At 56.5% G+C, this 19,484-nt stretch overlaps 2 protein-coding genes across 8 annotated transcripts in view; both read left to right on the forward strand.

Annotated features, from left to right (window-relative positions):
* Grb10 (growth factor receptor-bound protein 10) overlaps positions 1–7,282 on the forward strand; it is a gene marked incomplete at its 5' end in the record, with an annotated part of 103,238 nt that extends 95,956 nt beyond the window's left edge. For all 3 annotated transcript variants that reach the window (XM_013520627.1, XM_005396599.2, XM_005396600.2), the window contains 2 exon segments: positions 2,079–2,172; positions 4,594–7,282. In XM_013520627.1, coding sequence (XP_013376081.1) covers positions 2,079–2,172; positions 4,594–4,740 — 241 coding nt within the window. In that variant the 3' untranslated portion in view covers positions 4,741–7,282.
* Positions 7,283–12,093: 4,811 nt separating this feature from the next.
* The window catches only part of Ddc (dopa decarboxylase (aromatic L-amino acid decarboxylase)), a 69,073-nt gene continuing 61,682 nt past the window's right edge, over positions 12,094–19,484 (forward strand). For 2 of the 5 annotated variants that reach the window (XM_005396601.1, XM_005396605.1), the window contains exon 1: positions 12,094–12,198. The gene's annotated coding sequence lies outside the window, so the exon portion shown is untranslated. Of the gene's footprint in view, positions 12,199–14,289; positions 14,334–17,689; positions 18,276–19,484 lie in introns of those variants that run through there. The other 3 variants (XM_005396603.1, XM_005396602.1, XM_013520640.1) reach the window with 3 other exon arrangements.

Raw genomic sequence — 19,484 nt, forward strand, 5'->3', positions numbered from 1 at the left:
TTTTTTGGTTTTTCTCCGGTACCGGGAACTGAACTCACGACCTTGTGCTTGCCAGGCAGGCGCTTTTGCCGCTGAGCTAAATCCCCAGCCCTGCTTTTGTTCTTAAAGTACTGGGGACTGAGCCCAAGGTCACACTGAGCTACATCCCGAGCCCTTTATTAATTTTTAAATTTTGAGACAGGGTCTTGCTCAGTTACTCAGGGTGTGCTTGTGCTTTCAGTCCTGCCTCAACCTCCCATAGTGTTACAGGCTTTTTGGGGGGTCCTGAAACTGTTTCCAGGTTCTTTCTGTCCTGAACAAAGAATTGTACACACAGAAAAGGTCACTACCTTACATTTCTTAAAGGTGGAAAAGAAGTACTCTGCGCAGAGAGGGCATCACCATTTTTTTTCTCTACTATTTTTTCATGAATCACCAGAGAGTAAGTTACAGCATGATGCCCCTTTGTGCCCAATTATTTCAGTGTGAAATTATTACAAACAAGGGCACCTTTACCACAAGCACAGCCTTGCTGTAAAAATCAGATTGACATTGACAGAATTGTGTGTCTACATACTCAGATGTTCCCAACGCTCCGCATTGTGTCATTAACAGCAAGAGGAAAGACCTCAGAGTCCTGGATTCCCCCATCCCGCCCGTCCCCGTGGACTTGACCTTGTTGTGACTGGAACTCTACTTCTGTAGGACAGGACCTGGCTTGGTCTGCACCAGACGGTGTCCTCATGGAGGGGGTGTTGTGTCCGTGTCACCTGTCCTATCAGCAGGCACTTCAGGTCCATGTGCCTCACTCTTGTGGTGGTACTTTAACACTTGATGAGGATGGCTGCAACCTGGTTTCTGTAGTCTAGCTGATGTCTTCCCTTTTATGAAAGCTAACTGTTACAAGTACAACGCTTTAGACCAGTGGTGGTAAACGTCTGGCTTGTGTGCCACAGAAGGCTGCGTGGGTCATTGAAAGCTCTACAAACTTCACCATCACTGCTTGGGACTCTGCTCTTTCTTGTCAGATTTTTATTTGCTTGTTTTAGCCTCCTTTGCAGGTCTTCTCCTTAGTCAGTTGCTGCTGTATTGATTGCCAAATGATGTTCAAATCCACCAGTCTTTGATTTACTTACTTGGAATTCTTGTCCTTTCTTCCCTTATTTGCTCATTTCTTCCAACACCTGTACGGATTCCTGAACTCCTGTTGTATTTCATAGGTTGTAAGCCATCACTTCTGTGACCTATCAGGATTCCCTGACTTAGCCCGCCTGCCTCCGAGGCCATACTCTGCACACTTCCTGACTTCCGGGCACAGACTGTCCCGGCCTCCCCGAGTCATTTCCCTGGTTTACCCCACAGCCAGCCATAACCGAAGGGTCCCTGGTTCCTTTTGGTGGGGAGGGACACCTCAAAAAATGAAGGAGCAGGTGCTGGCTGCTGTTGCCACTAAAGTCACTCAGATGCCACAGCCCCAGAGTACGAGGTGTGGCCAAGCAATATAGTGACTGTTAAAGTTTTCTAATTTATTACGGTAGAAGTCACATTGCCATGAATCCCCCTCAAAATCCTCCCCCTCGCTCCCAACACACTTCTCTTAAGCTTTGCCACTTTATGAAGCAGCTCTGGAGTCCTCTTTCTTGAGGGTCTTTATCTGCACTAGTATGGCTGCCTCAGTGTCCTAAATCAATCCAAAATACTGACCTTCCGTGGTCATTTTGACTGGGGGAAGAGGCAGGGTCACACAGTGGCAGAGCCGATGGATGAGGACACAACGTCACGTTGTCATGAGCTGCCTTCTGTTGGATGGCGCCAGGTGGTGGCCTTCACCATATTTTTTTTATCACGCCTTACAAAGACACTCAGGAGAGAAGATCCCAGAGCCTTTGCAGAAAGTGGCCAGAATGCAGGGGTGTGTTCAAAGCAAGGGGGAGGGTTCTGCGGGGGTTTACAATATATTCTGATCTCACCATATCGCGACTTGCCCAGCAGGGCTAGGAAGCGTGTGTGCATGTGTGCGTGCGTGTGCCTATACATGTGTGTCGCTCCTCTTGGGCTGTAAGAAGCATTAACGCCCCATGCTGGTTTTCTGTCCCCAGGCTGTTTCTCCTCCGTGACAGTCAGAGTAACCCAAAGGCCTTTGTCCTCACACTGTGTCATCACCAGAAGATTAAAAATTTCCAGATCTTACCTGTAAGTACTGACGGCTCCAACCACCCTCACTTCGGTCTCAGTGCAGATTCCAAGTTATCCACAGGACTACAGGTGACCACACGGAGAGTGTAAGCTTACGAACCAGCAGATTTCAAGTGTTTGTAGAAGTGTCCTTTGAACTTAGGATCAGTGTCTCCCTGGAAATGCTGCTGAGTGTGGTGATACCATACCAAGGTATGCCATACCTTGGGCCCTGAGCCCAGAAGTTAGCTCTCAGGCATAGCAGGAATGTCTTCCACTCAGGAGGACCCAGGTTGGGGGGCTCAGGAGGACATGGAAGGCGACAGCCACGGAGGGCTCCAGGGGCCCTGAGCACTTGTAGACTGGAAGACAGGAGCCCTGCAGCATCAGGAACGTTGTGCAAAAACTCCCTTGTGACCCCCAAGGAGAAACTATTCTTCCTTCTACCTGGGGGCTGGATCAGAAACCAGACTCTTGCTTTTCACAGAACAGGCACTGTCAGACCCTTTTGCACATGGGCTCGCGTTCCGTGTGCTGAGTTCAAATTCTATTTCATGATTTGGGGATAGCTCTCAGTTCAGTTGGGGGTATGACATTCAGAACCGACACCAAGCACTTTCCGTCGTGCTCTGATAAATCGTGCAGGTGTGGATAACCATCGTGGAATGTTCCCTGCAGAACTCAGACGCAGGAAGTCCTCTGCCCAGAGGAGGTGGCCACGGGGTTTCCTCAGACTCGCACCTTAGCAAGGAACAGCTCTGTGAGGTGTCGGGCAGACAGCAGCAGCCATTTCACATAGTCGTCTGCAAGAGTACTTGACCCCTCAGAGTTTTGGCTGCATTCCCAAGCACCACGAGCGGAAGCCGTGGGCTGGCACAGGAGGCGTCGTTAGCTCCCTAGGACTCAGGCAGTGGCACTCGGGGCACCTCCTGTCACTCCTTTCTGTGCCTCCCGCTGTGTGCCCACCCGGAGGAAGGAAATGAGTGCTCCCCTTGGAAAAGGAGCACTGTGGTTCAGGCTGAGCTACAGCTTCCCAGGTTCCGCTGTCAGTGCGAGTGCAGGACGAACGCCCGGAGGAACCCGAGACCCTGTGTGCTTTCCCGATGCGTTATGCTGCCGAAGCAAACGCCGAGGTTCTCTCAGCTTAAAAATTATAAGATGGGGAGGCCTTCCAGCACGGGCAATGTGCGATCCCGCTCCCCGGGACTTCCTAGCTTGCAGCTCGGCCCTTGGGAACAGGTGTGGGCTCTTGCGCTGCGTTAGGTTAGGAAATGGCTCTGAGTCCATCACCCCGCCAAGGTGTGAGGCGCTCCCGCCGTGCACAGCAGTGACGTTCCCACCCTGCCCTGCGCTGCAGGGTCAGATTGGAAGCTCACTGAGTCAAAGCAGCTGTGAAAGTCGCCTGTGCAACATCCCGTGTCCCCAGGAGGGTGCTCAGTTTCTGGCCCAGGGTGTGGGCTCCTGCGCCTGGTGTCCAGCGCGCCGTGCCCTGGCTGGGCTCACCCTGAGGTCTGCTCCTGGCATTTCTCCCGCATTGCGTGGCTTGGAGCCCACCCCTGGCTCTTCGTTGTTGTTTAACCCAAGCGGCACATTGTCTCGTAAAATTCTACGTGAGGGTGAAATAAACCTATAACCTCAAAAAACCTGTGTAGAATAACATTGGAAGAATATAGTGAAGTTAGAGGGGTAGGGAGAGGTTCATGGGGCCGTGCTCAGCCAGTTTGAGGTAGGAGGAAGAGGGCTGGGTGCTGTGCCGCAGCAGGGTGACTATGGGAAATACGCTTTTCTGTCCAGGAAGCTAGAAGGAAGGGTGTTAAAGTTTTCCCGTCCTTCTCTGGTGTCCGAGGAGCTAGGTATGTTTCAGCTGATCTAAAACATCCCATGGTGAATACATGAATGCATGTAGCAGAATACTGTGTGACACCACATAAGTATGTGTAATTTTTACATCTTTATGTATCAGTTGAAAATGATAAATAAGAAAAAAGGAACGTAGCTCTAGCTGGGCATTGTGGTACATACCTATAATCTCGGCTATTCCGGAGGCTGAGGCAGAAGAGTCATGAGTTCAAGGCCAGCCTGGTCATTTAGCAAGAAAGACTTTATCGCAAAATAAAAAGAAAGAGGTGAGTATATGGCTCAGTGGACTCTGGATTCAATTGCCAGTGTCAACAAAATAAATGCATTTGGGAGACAGTGCAGAGTTCCTGTCCTAATGAAAACAGGTGCCAAGCAGTCCCAGGAAAGCAGGGAAGAGTTGCTTCCCCTGTGGGACGTTAGAGGGCCCTCCCAGCAGTGCAGCCGTTGTCCCTCCTGGAGCAGAGGTTTGGGAACCAGAGGAGGTCGTGTGCTTCCACACCCAGGCCCGAGTCTGGGGCACCCTTCCCGTGGAGGGTGAGCGGGCTCTAACCTGGCGTGCGTCCTCTTGTGTCCCCGCAGTACGAGGAGGAGGGGCAGATCTTCTTCACCCTGGACGACGGGAACACCAGGTTCTCCGACCTGATCCAGCTGGTCGACTTCTACCAGCTCAACAAGGGTGTGCTGCCTTGCAGACTGAAACATCACTGCATCCGCGTGGCCTTATGACCTCAGACGCCTGCCCGGCGACACCGCAGGAAGCCAACACTGGACGGAGGAGAGGAGGACCCCCCCACCCCACACCTCAGAACTTGCGCGGCGACACACATTCATGCAGTGCCAATGACCAAGAGCGACTAGTTTGAGGGACTTCCCGGCGACTTGCTGGCTGTGGACCCCGAGGCCCCCCTGCACCCGGCTGGGCCAGGGAAGGCTCCAGGGGTCCCCTGCAAGCCCGGAAGAAACTGGAATGAGCGTCTTGGCTGGGCCCCTTCGGAAGGAGAGGAGCGGAGGAAGCGGAAGCGAACTCTTGCCCTGGGATAATCTTGACAATTAAAACTGCTATGTTTACTTTTTGTATCGATCACTTTTGCACTCCTCATGTTGTCGACATTGTACTCAGCCTATGGTAGGAGGGGTTGTGGCTATTGGACGCGTGTGAGACAGAAAGCTTTTCTGATTGGCAGACTTCAGGCTGGAAAGGGTCCCCGGAGGTCCCCAGGGAGTGGCCCACACCCCTGCAGGTTGTCACTGTGTGAATTCGGCTCCCAAATTGCAAACCACCCCCTGCCCTTCCCAGTATACTTGAAAAGCTTTTTTTTTTGATAAAAGGTGTCCGCTGTGGTCAGCACCCGGTCCTTTCCGTGGCACAGTCTCGCTGCCACGGTCTTGCTCGTTACCGTGTGCAGACGTCGGTCCTTTTGTCATTTGGTGTCTAATTCTTTGTGGCGCTGGAGACATCACCATGTTGGGAAAATCGTGGTCCCCACACAGCCCAGCGCAGGACCTACTGCTAGCGGGTGCAGGCCCAGCCCCATGTATCCGTGGCCCCTGCAGTGATCCTCATCATCTTGTGAGTATCTCTTCAGGGGCTCAAGGATCTGAAAAGAAACCGGCACCTGGTTGGCTAGGTGCTGCATCCTGTGGGTTGCCGTGGTAACAAAGGCCCGGAAACATGGCCCCAGGGCACAGGACCCGGCTGCCACTTAAAGGCCTCTGCTTTGCCGCCCCTGCGTCACAGCCAGCGGCTCCTCCTCCGCACGCTTTGGCTCATGGGCGCCGAGCATGGGTTGAGGACTCCAGGGATCCTTTGTCGTGTCCCCTTAGCTGAGTCGCCAGGTATAAGGGTGACTGACAGGACCCCTTGCACAAGCAGATGACTACTGTGCCAGGCAGATCTCTGTCCTTCCCCGAGGCCACTCCCGACCGGCTCCTGTGACAGCCAGCACTGGATTGCCCAACTCCACCCCGACCTCCCCAGCCGCTCCTCCCCGTGCCCTCCTGGTGATGGTGACGTGCGTAGTTCAGGACCGGTGACAGACCAGCCGCCAGTGAGTCTGGTGTAGAAACACTGTATCTTAGTTTACAGCCCACACTCCAGTTATGTCCGTGAAACGTCTACCTATGCGAGTGAAGAATTCTTTTTGCAAAACGTGCTTTTGACCATCTGTACTCGATGGCATTTTCTTCCCTTCGCAGCCAGTTAACCATCCCAACTGTTGACTCTGAGCTCATCCTCAAGTCAGTGCCTGGTAGCGTTTGTACCTCCACCAGTCTGTGTGTGTTAGGGATGGGGATGTCACTGCTGCCATTATACCCTTTTTCACTGGATGGAGGTAAAATCTTTAAAAAACAACAAAAAAAAAAGCAATTCTTGGAGATTGTTTTTCTGTTTACGTAGACCAGTCTCCGCAGTGCATAGCCTTTCACACCAACGCGCTAGACCGCCAGGACGTGCAGTATTAGTCTTGAGTATGCGTTTTATTTACAAGGTGGATGGTAGTTTGACTCTGATTTATGGCTTTGTGTGTAGGTGATTGATTTAGTCTTTTGTACCCCAGCCGAAGTGATGTCCCACACCCCGTGCTTGCCTGGCCGCCTTGCACGGGTGGCCAGGGATTCCCCGTGACAACAGCTTGTCCCTGGGGCTGTGGGCGTCCAGCCCCCTGGCAGGGACGGGCGGACATTTGACTTTTATTTTTGTATTTTATTGACATGAATGTAAAGGGGACAGCTCAGGGTTGTTTTGGAGCCTGTTGACTTTTGAATCTCTGCCTGTGCTTTTTCTAAACGAAAACTCCATGTAGCAACCTGGATTAAGTTGAGAGAGAAAACGCCAAATGTTATGGGTGTTAGCGGCTCGTAGGGAAGCCCCGTCAATAGGTGTTAGAATTCCAGAACGTGTTTTTGTTCGCTAAACTTTGAAGAAACATGTGCCTCAGCCTAGCTGTTTTGTCTTCTCCTTTCTGCACTCAACACCTGACCATCTGACCGACCACTGGGCCTGCGTGGGGTGGACGAGCTCATCGTAGATTTGTGATGTCGTAGTGCGAGCTACAGTGACCATCAGTGGCCTGACATGTTTTCAGGGAATGCAGAAGGCGTTGATTCTGAGACAAAACCTTTAATCATGTGCTTTGCTTCATTCTGTACATAGCTCTTTGGCTCGTGAACCTAATCGTAAACTTTCAGGTATTTTTGTACAATTAAGGGACTGATGTTTTGTTTCTTGTAATTGGAAATAAACATGAATACGGTGTTCTTCATTTTCTACTGCTTGGAATGTCTTTGTCTGTGTTTAAGAACACGCTCACGGGCGCACTCACACCACAGCCGTGCCTCCGCAGACCGCCGTTCAGGCGCCGGAGGCTGGCTCTGCCTGGTGACCAGGGACGGGAGCGCAGTCTGCTAGGGCCGTCTCAGCCAGCCTGGCCTGTCCCCTCTGCTCCCGTAAGAATCCAGGCCCCACCAGGTTTCAGAGTCACCCTTTCGCCATGGTTCAAAACCTGTAAGAAACAACATCAGGTTTGACACATCCAGTGGCATTTTGCCCCGGCAGTGGGGCAGTGAAAGTGTAAAGAACCTGGGTTTTCTGGTTCAATAAGAACCTAGAACTGGGTGTGATGGTGCACATATGTAATCCCAGAACTCTGGAGGGCTGAGGCAGGAGGATCACACATCTAAGCCCTGCCAGGGCAAGTTAAATACTTAGTGAGACCCTGTCTCTAAATGAAAACTAAGGAAGGGGCTGGGGATGTAGCTCAGTGTGAAGGCCCTGGGTTCAACCCCCAGTGCTACCATGAAAAAATAAACCCACAAAGATCAGGAGAGTCGATACCCCGGCTGTGCCTCCCCAGTCCTCCACCTGAGGGGACCTTCAGGTACCCACCTGCTCCCTGCCCACCCCTCAGCCAGAGAGCCAGTGTATGTTGTCAAGTGCCAGCCTGTGACCACCGGACGCCCATGGTGTTTGGAACACTCCTGTCATTTGTTCTGGCAGCCGTCCCTAAAATGACAGGCTGGCCTTCACGGCAGAACAAGACCAAGTCATAACTCCCGGTCCTGTGTGGCCGTCTCTGGAACCACGGGTTCTGGGGCCAGAGCAGCCAGGGTGCGCCAACTGCCCCCCACATGGGGCACAGAGCCACGCGTGGCTGAGGGTGGAGAGGGCTCAGAGCACAGCCTGACCTCGGCCTCACAGCCTCGATCCCACTTAGAACACGAGCCTTCAAATGACAACCGTTAAGCGTAAAGTTGGGCACAGCGTCTGGTTCTGAGGGAAGGGAAGGGTCAGCCGCGCCCTCTGCCGTGGAGGTGAGACTGCATTCGAGGGTGGCCAGGAAACGAGAGAAAACCCCACTCCCGCCAGGCTGAGCTCCCTCTCCTGTCCCCAGCCACCATGCTGAGGCCGGACTGCTCTCCAGGCCAGAGATCCAGCAGAGGACGGGGCGACGGAGGAGGCTGGGGTGCAGTAGAGGGCCGGCCTGACGCAGGCCACGAGGGCACGGGCACTTGCCATGGGGGTCCCACCCTCGCACGCTGTCCTGACGGGTGCCTGGACCAACAGCGGCCTTGTTGACAGCAGGACGCTCGTTCCGTTGTGAGTCCGTCAGATGGCATTTCGGGTGACAGGAGGTTTATCGTTTGAAGTCAGCATTGCGGTCAATTCTCTTCAACACAAAAAGCCCTGCTGAGCAGCAGGAGGCCCCGTGTCCCCTCAGGTTTCCAGCCAGTGGGTTTGACTGAGGGGAAACTGTTTCAGCATTGTTGACATAGCTGGGCCTCTCTGCTCAACCAGACTACGCCCTGTTCCCTAAGCAATGCGACGCTCCTTAGCACCCATGTTGCGCTGTGTTACTCTCCTTTGCTTTTTCATTAGTACGCATGTGCAGCACGTAATGCTCACAGTCCGTGTGTGGAGCTGGTCCATGTGCATAACCCAGCTTAATTCATTTTTTTACCCCATATCCCTCTCACCTCTGTCCACCTCTTGATCGCCCTCCCCTTTGAGAAGAATCTCTCTCCCTGCTTCCTAGTATCTACCAGTGGAACTAGAAGAGACCCAGAATAGCAAAAGCAGTCCTGCGTAACAAAGCAGAAGGCATCACAATCCCAGGCCTGAAGTTATATTGCAAAGCCACAGTGATACAAACAGCATGGTACTGGCACAAAACAATGTCCAGTGCAGCAGAAGAGAGGGAGCAGAAACAACCCCAGACACAGTCAGCCTTTGTTCTTTGACAAAGGGGCCAAAAACACACGAAAGAGGGAAGGGACGTCCCTAATAAGTGGTGTTGCGCTCCGTGTCTGAGTCACCGAGGGGTGAGTTAAGGTACATAGGATTGCACAAGCTCTGCACATCCAGAGTTCCAAGTAAGGGGCTTGCATGTGCATCCGCAGATTGGGCATCCACGGCTTTAGTACCCACGGAGAGGCTGGGAATCGATCCTCACAGACCCCGGGGACCACTCTGCACACTTCCCGTGCACACCTGCAGAGGTCTGTGAGAGCTGTCACTCAGGCTGCTGCTGGGGTGCAAGGCGAGCCGAGGCAGCCGGAGTTGGCTGGGAAGGTGCCAGGGACAACTGTGAAGACCGCGCATGCCTCAGCCCACACGTTCTGTGCAGTGTGACACCGCCAGTCATACACGACTACTTACATTTTCACTAACTATGCAAGGAAAAGTTTAGACCTAGCCACATGGCAAGTTCTCAGTGGCCGCAGAGCCTGCAGAGGGAGGGAGTTTTCTGTGTGTGTGTGTGTGTGTGTGTGTGTGTGTGTGTGTGGCTCTTGTCTCAGGAGGCTCAGTCCGTGGCACGCTGCTCCAAGGCAGGACCGGCGTGGCAAATGGGTGTGGCAGAGCAGAGCTGCCTGGTTCACGGTGGCAGGAAGCAGGGCAGGGGGCCAGATAAAGACCCCAGGGTCACAGCTCCATGACCCACACAGACACACCCAAAAGTATTCCACCGGCCTCGAAGGTGGCTCCCACAGCCAGCCAAGCTGACCCTGCACCCCAACCATCACAGTCCTTTCTTCGGTAAACTTTTCAGTCTTGCACTGTTCACTGCAGTGATGATATCCAGTCTCACTGCTTCCAGTTTCATCTCATCACTTTCAAACCGTACCTTTGTTTCCTATCCGAATCTCTTTCTGAGCTGTAAACTGGAAAAAATCACATTGCAGCGATATATGCATGCTATAGCAGCACAAATAAAAATAGCTGAATTTTGGAAGCAGACTGTACGTCTGTCAACAAATAAATTGATTAAAAATGTGACATATATGCACAATGGAGCATTACTCAGCCATAAAGAAGGACAAACGTGAGTCCTGTGTAGGAAAAGGGATGACCCTAAGAGCAGAAAGCTCACATAGTGAAATAAATCAGACACAGAAGATCAAATATCACGTGATTTCTCTCATATGAGAAATCCAGAGTATAAATAATTTTTAAAGCAAAGTAAAAGAGGGCCGGAAAAGAGGAGATCCACCTTGTAGAGAGAGGATGGGGACCTGGGGGTGGGAGGGATGAGAGAGGGCAGGGAAGTCGTAAAGATCAGGATGTGAGGTGTTTGTGTACCAAGCCCCCGCGATGAATGCACTTGTGCACCACAAGCTTGTGGTACAGCACTCGTGTACGGCAGTTTACAGCACTTGCGCTAATGAAAATAAGCCAGCTGTAAGGAAAAGAATGCGCACCACGGAGAAAATGCAGCCCCCGCAAGGCCTCCCGCACACCTCACTTGGCCGCTGCAGGACGCCTGACGCTCAGCTCCTGGGCTGAGTCCTTCGTGCACCCCGCGGGAGCCAGGGCTGTGCCCACAGTCGCCGGCAGTGGGCGGCACGGTTGTGCAGTTTCCCAGCTCCACACACGTGCGTGCACACACACACGCACACACACACACTCCCTCCAGCACGTCCCACACGCTGCCCGCTCCCTGGTCTCTGCTGTCCTCCAGCAGGACAGCGAGGACCCGAGCACACTTGCCCCTCGATCCGGGTCCCCCGGGAGAGCAGCCCTGAGACACGGGGAGCCCTGCGGAGCTGCTCCCCGCAGACCTCCAGCCCCTTGCCTTGCAGTGGGGTGCATGTGTGTGCTGTGGCTCGGAGCACCCCTCTTGCCGTGGTCCTTTGGGATTGGCCCTCCAGGCCTGGATGACACCATGCTCTCTGCAGCCTCAGGACTGTCCCAGGCTCTGTCCGTGCTGGTGTCCTTCCCTCACTAAGGATGGTCACCTCTGCTCCCAGCTCAGGGAGCCGGGCACGGAGCACTGTGTGTGCATCTTCCCTCCCCCACCCCCACCCTTCCTTCCATCCAGGGTCTCTGGTAGAGACCTGGGGTCCCCTCACATCACTGCTCCTGTCCCTGAGGTCCCAGTCCTGGCAGCTGGACGCCTCAGCTCCCAGTCCTTCCATCCTGCACTCCCTCTGGTGGAGCAGAGACCTCTGCTCCTCATCCTGACGCTCAGCCCTGCTCATAGCCACTCCTTCCTGGCTGCCTTGTGCCCAGTCCTTCAGGGACCGTCCCACACACAGCCTCCCTCCGGCTTTGCTCTGTCCCGGCCTGGGAGTCCGGAGCCCAACTCCGCAGGCTCCTCCCGTGCCGGGCTCAGCGCCGTGTCCCCAGGCTCGAGGAAACTGCACTTCACTTTCTCCAGGCAGCCGTCGATGTCTGTTTGCAGTGTTGTCTCCTACGTCTCAGCTGTCCCCGCAGCAGATTGGTGGGGAAAGGTGGGCTTTGGGGAGGCGGCGATCCTCCATACATGCAGACCCCAGCCGTGCTTTCTGGGGGCAGCGCTCAGCCTGGGGGCTCTGCAAGGGTGAGAGGCTGTCTGTGGGGGGTTCCTGCAGCAGCAGGGGCTTGTGGGGTGACGGATGGGGCTGGCACCTTGGCACTGGGGCTCCGTGGGAGAAGGTGTGCAGGGCTGTGTGGGAAGAGCTTCCAGGGCTGGAGGGAACCAGGCTGTCTAGAAAGCACTTCTGTGGGTCCGCAGCACGTCTGTGCCCTCTCGCCCAGGTCACCTGGGCCTTTATCACCATCCCGATTAATGCTTAACCAGCACTCTGGGTAAAGGTGCAAGGGCAGAGACTCGCGGCTGCACCAAGCCCAGCTGCTTCTCCGCCACCAGTGCCCGGCCCCGGGGGAGCCGTCCACGCAGACCCGCAGAGAATTAGAAGTCCTGGCGAGTGAGTCTGCTTTCGTACCTTCTCAGGTGCAGGGGACCGGGCACGGTGCCCCTCGGGCCCCACAGCAGGGAGAGGGTCATGCTCAGGACGGGGGGCAGGGTCACCCTGGGCCGAAGCCTCCTCCACGCTGAGGGCCGAGCAGAGGTTTCCACGCTGTGTGCGTCAGGAGCTGACTGTGTGGGCACACGCACAGGAACACACAAGGACACGTGCACACATGCGTGTGCCCGCGGCTTTGTAGCAAATGCCGAGAGGCACAGGTCTCCCTCGCTCTGCCACGTCCCACCGTGGTGGCCTCGGCGGCCTCTGCCCGAGCCCCTGCGTCTCCCGCCCCGAGCAGAGCTTCGCCGGCCTCTGCCCGAGCCCCTGCGTCTCCCGCCCCGAGCAGAGCTTTGCCGGCCTCTGAATTTCCTGCACTCGCATCCCATGGTCGTGGGCGTGGTGGGCGCACGGTCGGGGGTGAGCTGGGAATGGAAATCCGCTCGGCCTGGATAGCACCTGTGGGCCCCTGAGGGCCTCTCCTGATGTCCACGGCGTCTCCTGAGCAATGTGAAGTCAGAGGTGACCGTGCCCCTTGAAGGCTCCACGGAGCCCTCGAGGTCAGACGCTGGGTCTGCAGCAGGTGAGAGTCAGCAGCTCCTGCGTGTCGGCGCTGCGCTGGCTCCATCTGGAGAAGGACTCTCCTTCTTCCTCTCTGACCGTAGCCCGGCTCACCAGTGGGTGAACTCGGACAGAAGCGGGAGGAGGCTGGCATGAGCCCTGGCAGCTGTGGCAGGCGGGTTAGCCCAAAGTCCCCTCCCTCAGGGGAGCGGCTGGTGGGTCCAGGAGGGCAGGGCCCAGCCCCGGGCCTTGCTGTCTGGGCCGAGCCAAGAGGAGGCGAAGCCCGGCTGCCCCGGAGCTCTCCCTGCAGATCAGCTCACGGAGTGGGAGCCGGGGTGATCCAGTGCTCCTAGAACCAAAACCCTAGCTTTCAGGAGTTAAGAACGACCGCACGTTGCAGGAAGAGACGCAGCCGTCAGCATGCTTGCGACTCTGTGCAGATGGTGTGATGCGTGTGTGCTGTACACAGCATGCACACACGTGTCCTGTGGGCACGCATGCAGAACACATATGCCACGCACATGCATGTATATATGTGCACCAAGCATGCATGTGCGCACACCAGCATGTTTTCATGTTCAAGCGTTGCGAGTGGGCACACGTATGCACACATATGCATATGTATACCTGCATGTGTGTGTGTGTGTAGTGCCTGCCTGTGTGCATGCGCATGCATCGGGTGCATGTGTGCATCCCCAAATACGTGCGTGTGTGTATGTGTGGGCTGCATGCATGTTTGCACGTGTGTGCCTCTGTGTGTGTGTGTGTGTGTGTGTTTGCGAGCACGCGTGCTCCTCTGTGTGTGAGTGAGGGGCCAGGGCAGAGGAGTCCGGATGTTGCTGCTCCCAGAACAACCCGTCCTCACCTTCCGCGTCTGCCCAGCCTGCCCCTTCTCCGGATCCACACACCTCTGCTGTGCTTTCGAGAGGGCCTTAGCCCTGCGCCGCTCTGCGGTGGTCAGTCTGGGACGGGGTGCTTTCCCCTACCACCCCTGCCACCCCGTAGGGAGAGACAGGGTCCTGAGGGTGCCCTGGATGCTGGCAGCCTGGAGCGTAGCAGGACTCGGGGGTAGGCACATCTGGCTTCCTGTTCCGATGCTCCCTGGCCTTGCCATCTCTGCCTGATCAGGAGCGGGTGCCCAAGTGTCCAGGTCTGCAGAGGGGAGGGCCCCACAACCCCCGTGGGCAGCGGGCCTCGGACCTCTTCCCCCGCCCAGAGTGCTGCGGTGGCTTCTGAGCTCCAGAGGATGCCCTGAGCGGGGCCCCCAGTCTGTGTCCACACAGCGGCCGGGGACCCGGGCCGTCCCTCCCTGGCCATCCCCACGGCGCTCCGTCCGCCTCCATCCTCCTGAGCTCCGAGCGCTGGGAGGCACCGCAGAGGGGAGATGCTCGGGTGAATATGCAGAGGCGGCCGCGCTGATTGGCTTCAGGGCGCAGACACTTGTCTACATAAATGGCAATCGCTCCGTGTGCCTTTCCACTGTCACGGGGAGCGGAGCGAGCGCGAGCGGACAGGGCGGCGCGAGTGCACTGCCCGTGAGTACTGCTCTTTGTCCTCGGAGCTCGGGGCTCCTGCGAGGCCGGCCGGCTCTGGGGTCGGGAGGGCGGTGCGCAGCTGTTGCTGTGCTGGTCCTCTGCCTTCGGGGGAGGAGACACTGCTGGGGGCAAGCGTCACGCTGTGATCTGGGAACTTTTGCAAAATTAGGCACCAACCAAGGCCAGCTTGGTGTTTGGAGTCTCTCCTAAGCAACAAGTCCAGTAGAGAGCCAGGGACTTCTGGTGGCTTCGGAGCCCAGTTTCCCGGCAGCTGCAGTGACACAGCCAAGGGCAGGGACCGTGATTTCCAGGCTGGCTCGTGGGCACAGGGAGCCACAGAGGCATCCGCTGGGGTGGGGAGGGAGGCGCTGCGGCGGAGGTGACTCAGTGCGCTCTGTGGGCGGAGGAGGTCAGCTGACTGCGTGCATCACACGCCTCTGTAAAGGGCCAGGCACATAGTAGGTGCTCAATAACTTGGAGCTAACCAGGTGTGGTGGTGCACACCTGTAATGGTAGCACTCTGGGAGGCTGAGGCAGGAGGCTCACAAGTTCGAGTCCAGCTTGGGCAACACAGTGAGAACTTATCTTAAAATGTAAATTAGTCAAAAAGAGTTGGGGAGGTAGTTCAGTGTGAAGGCCCTGGACTCAGTCTCTAGTGTGGTCCAAAGGAGCGGGGGGCTTTATGATGAGCAAGCAAAGGCACCATGGGTGGAAACATGTCTCAGCGTGGAAAACGCCGCCCAGCACCCAGCATGCCCTGCAGGCGTCTCCGGGTCCAAGGGAAAGGCATGCAGGGGACCTGAGCTTTCTGTCTCTCAGAGGCCTGCAGAGCCCTGCCCCCCGCAGAGCTCTTCCGATGAGGGTGTTTCCCTTGGGACGGACCACAGCGAAGGTGCCCATGGCGGGGTTGGGGCCGCCTCGGGCTGGGAAGGGTGCATCCACATTCACAGCCACCCTGAGCTCCAGCTGGCAACCTGTGGGGTTCTCGGGCCCAGGCTGCCTCATCCCAGAGCCAGGGTGCCAGCCAGCCGGTGTCCCTGGAAGGCATCTGGGCATTTCCCAGGGGACAGGATTGGTCCCCAAAGCCCCCTTTCCTGTCTCCCAGCACCCGGCAGTCGGGCCTCTGCTCTGGCCAGCACGGGGGAGATCAAAGCAGCACCCTCCTTCCACACCAGCAGAGCGCAGACGCGGCGGCCCGCTCGGACCCGAGCAGGCGGGGCTCTTCTGCAGGCTGCGCTAGCTCTCTGGGTACATGGTTGGGAGGGGCTCCAGGGAGATGGGCTCCCCGTGGCTCAGGAGGGCAGCCCCCATCCTTCTCAGACGCTGGGAGGAATTTCTGGAGGAAGAGAGCGGGTCAGCTTAGAGGCACCAGCAGGCAGGCGGGCAGCGGTTGGTACTGAGGGCTGCTGGGCAGGGGGCAGCAGGCTGGTCTTGCTCAGGACCCTGGGAGCTGTGTGGACAGCCTGGCCTCCCTGCATCCACTTCCTCCCCTCTGCAGAGCTACCTGACCCAGACAGAGAGACTGTAGGTGCATCCCGGCCCTGGGCCCAGAGCACGGCCACACACTCATTTTGGAGGAGGGGGAAAGCACTTCCGGGCACCACGGGACCCGCGCTGGGGCCTGGGGTCCACTGTGATGCTCAGACTGTGATGACAGGGCAGAGTGCCGGAAGGGTGCTGCGCAGCTGGCTTCCAGATGGTCACCTGGTGGCCAAAGCCCCTGAGAGCTTGGGTGTGCTCACAGTGACCGGATGAGTGACAGGAAGCCAGGCGGTACTGAGGGCTCATTTTGGAGACAAGGATGTGGCAGTCAGAGGTTGCTGACCCCTCGGGATTTGACCTGGAGGAGCCCCCAGCATCGGCTTCTTAGTGACCCCGGGCATTGGACCGGAGGCCTGTGGTCCAGGGAAGAAGGAAGTGTCCATAGTGAATCAAGAGGTCAATATTTACCCCAGATGAAATCCAGGAAAGAAAATCCAGACTCGGCAAAGAGGGGAAAGGCGGAGGAGCAGACCCGCGCGGCAGCTGTCCGGTGTTTGTACAGACGTTAAACCAACACGGGCACCGCGGAGAGACAGCCTGGCCCTTTTGAAAGAGCAGCTGGCTCCAGCCTACTGCAGCTGGCGCGGCCTCCAGGACAGGCAGCTGTCATGGATGTGACTCAGGGGTGAGGGAGAGGGGGAGAGCCCTGTTTGCAGAGGAGGGCAAGCGCTTTCCCTCTGAGGGCGCCTTCCCCTGCCCTAAGCCGGAAACACCACGGGAGCAAAAGAGAAACACTAAAGTGAAGCTCCCGGCGTTCTTACGGCAGCTCTCGAAGACAGCAAGCACGAATGAAAGCGGTGTGGTCAGAACGGCCTCACGGGTACAGTTTATATCTAAAATTGGACGGACGAGAAAGACCAGCAGAGATGGGTGTGTGCTGGTGACATCTGGGGAGGCTTAGCGCTCTTCTGGAAAGAGATTCGGCCGTGTGCAAAGAGGAAGGCACAAGTCCATGGCCTGGGTGGACAGGGACACTGTGAGGCCCCTGCTCACAGGCTCGAGCAGGGCAAGTAATCCCAGCACTCTGGGAGGCTGAGGCAGGAGGATTACAAATTCAAACCCAGCTTGGACAACTTCTGACTTTAGCAAGACCACGTCTCAAAAAATTTAAAAAGGGCTGCAGGTAGTGTTCAGTGTGAGGCCCTGGGCTCGGTCCCCAGGGCTCTGCACCCCCAGAGGCAGGGCAAATGGGGCACTCTGTTACCACCGCTGTGCATACTGGGCTCAGGCATACGCAGAGCGCGCACATTCCAAAGGACCTGAAGAACTGAGACACGGGCGCGGGGAGAAAGCCCCTTGGCTCCCCGTGGCTGCAGAGCAGCGAGCTGGCCTGTGGGCTGTCATTCTAGCAAATCTCCTGTCACGGTCAAATTACCCACCCCGCTCAGCCTGTGTTTCCATCGGTAATGACAAAGGCAAGGCACAGCCAGTCCACAGCCCAAAGGGCTTTCTGCCTGAGTCATCTCATGATCCCATTAGGAAACACTCAGAGAGGGCGAGACATTGGCCCGTAGCTGCGCAGCCTCTGGGAGCTGAGCTGGACCCGACGCCTGCTCTGCCCCGCGGCTGGGAAGGGAGGGGCTTCACGTGGAGGAGCAGCAGGAACCCTGCAGACCGCTGCCCCCATGCCCAGCTCGGCGGGGACCTCACACCCCGCACTGCCGGCCAGAGAGCGGCCTGCTGGGCCGACCAGAGTGAACCCAGTGCGAAGTCCCTGCATCTCTTTTCCCCAGGGATCGAACCCAGGGCCTCTTCGCTGAGCGATCACCACAGCCATTTATTTTATTTTTATTTTGAGACAGGGTCTTGCTAAGCCTCTAAGCTGCCCAGGCTGGACTCCCACTGGGCGTCCTCCTGCCTCAGCCTCTCAAAGTGCTGGGATGATAGCACTCACACGCAATCATGCCCATGGGCTTTCCTCTCTAGAAACACGCCTCACGTGACAGGTGAGTTGAAGCCACCGGGGTACAGGCAGGGGAGGGAGGGGCCACGGGCCCCCGCCAGCCAAGTTCCCCTGTGTCTTGTGTGCAGAGGTCTGTGCTGCGGGCGTCGTAAGACTGGAAACACAGGCACACAGGACTGGACACCGACGGTGTGCGCTCTCACTGACGCCGGTCTCTGACTCAGCCACTCACTCCTCCCCCAGTCTCCTGGCAACAGGGACAGGGAGGTATTCCCACGTCCGGAAGCCGGAAAGGCCGGTGGCCGAAGGGCAGACAGTCGCTGGGGCGACCTCCATCTTGGTCGGCTCAACCTCTGTGGACTCCCCCAAGGCTGGTTCTGATGATTCGTGTTCCGGATTATCCTGATCGTTCGTGGCCACCAGCAACAGCGCTTACCTAAGGCTCCTTCATGACGTGTTGTTGCTGAACCCGCAGTTGTAGAGCTAAGAGAAGCCAGGTAGGATGCTGCCGTTCTATAATCCCAGCACTCTGGGAGGCTGAGACAGGAGGACCCCAAGTTCAAGCCCAGCCTGGGCAACTTAATGACAGTGTCTCAAAATAAAACAGTTTTTTTTTTTTTTTAAAAAGGGCCTGGGTTCAATCAAAAGAGAGAAAGAGAGACAGAGAGACAGAGAGAACCTTGGAGGATTTTTTTGAGGCCAGGTGCCCATCCAGTGGTCAGGTGCTCCTGTTACTGCAAACACCGCCTGGCTGGACACTTCCTTAAGGCCTTCATTGGGTGCATTTTCCATTGGGCTTACTTGAGTGTTTACACAGAAAATGAGGGCCCGGAGAAATCAGGCAAACCCAGGGAGAGTCAACCAGGCACGTTTGACGCTGAGATTCCCATGTGCTTGGGGAGAAAAAGAGAAGCAGGCCTACTGCCCCAGAGATCTGGGCTTTTGCAACATAAATTAGGCTTTGTTTTTTCCTGGAATTGTGTAAAAGACGTTGACTTTATTCTTTTCATCAGGATGGGAAATTCTTTTCATCTTTTCATTATTCTTTTCATCCAGGAAGGCTGGGCTGCGTGTGACGTCAGGCAGGACCATGGACAGGTACCGAGCACCCCGCTCTGTAGCTGTCCAGTGGGCTGCGGTGCTGTGAGTTCCCGCCTGCCCCGTGCCAGTCCAATCTCATCCAGGGCTGCAGAGGCTCGGGCAGGCGGGGTGGGGAGCCGGGAACCCGCAGGGGAGGCCCAGGGCCACTGCCGTCCCTGTGGCGCTGTGTCTGAGACGTGTGGGCTGCCCCAAGGTGGAGAGTAGGGTCCGACATCAGCTACGTCAGAGACAGTTTCCAGAAATGAGAGAGGCAGGCACCCAGGGCGCTGTCTGCGGCCCAGTGCCCGTGGTTGGGCATGGTGGCAGCGCAGGCCTTCATCCCAGTACTTTGGGAGGCTGAGGCAGGAGGACCGCAAGTTTGAGACCAACCGGGACAACTTAGAGAGGCCCTGTTGCAAAATAAAAAATGAAAAGGGCCGGGGAAGTAGCTCAGAGTGAAGGCCTGGGTTCAATCCCCAGTTCCACACACACAAAAAAAAATTTTAAAAAGTCAAAGAAACAGGAACCCAGGGAGGTGCGCCGTGCCTGAGTAGATGCGGAGCAGGTCAGACGCTGCGGACTCGGAGGTGCGGTGTCTCCGAGCGAGAGCTTGGCCAGCTGGAGGG

This window comes from Chinchilla lanigera, unplaced genomic scaffold (genome assembly GCF_000276665.1).
Source record: "Chinchilla lanigera isolate Chin_1 unplaced genomic scaffold, ChiLan1.0 scaffold00055, whole genome shotgun sequence".
Classification (NCBI taxonomy): domain Eukaryota; kingdom Metazoa; phylum Chordata; class Mammalia; order Rodentia; family Chinchillidae; genus Chinchilla; species Chinchilla lanigera.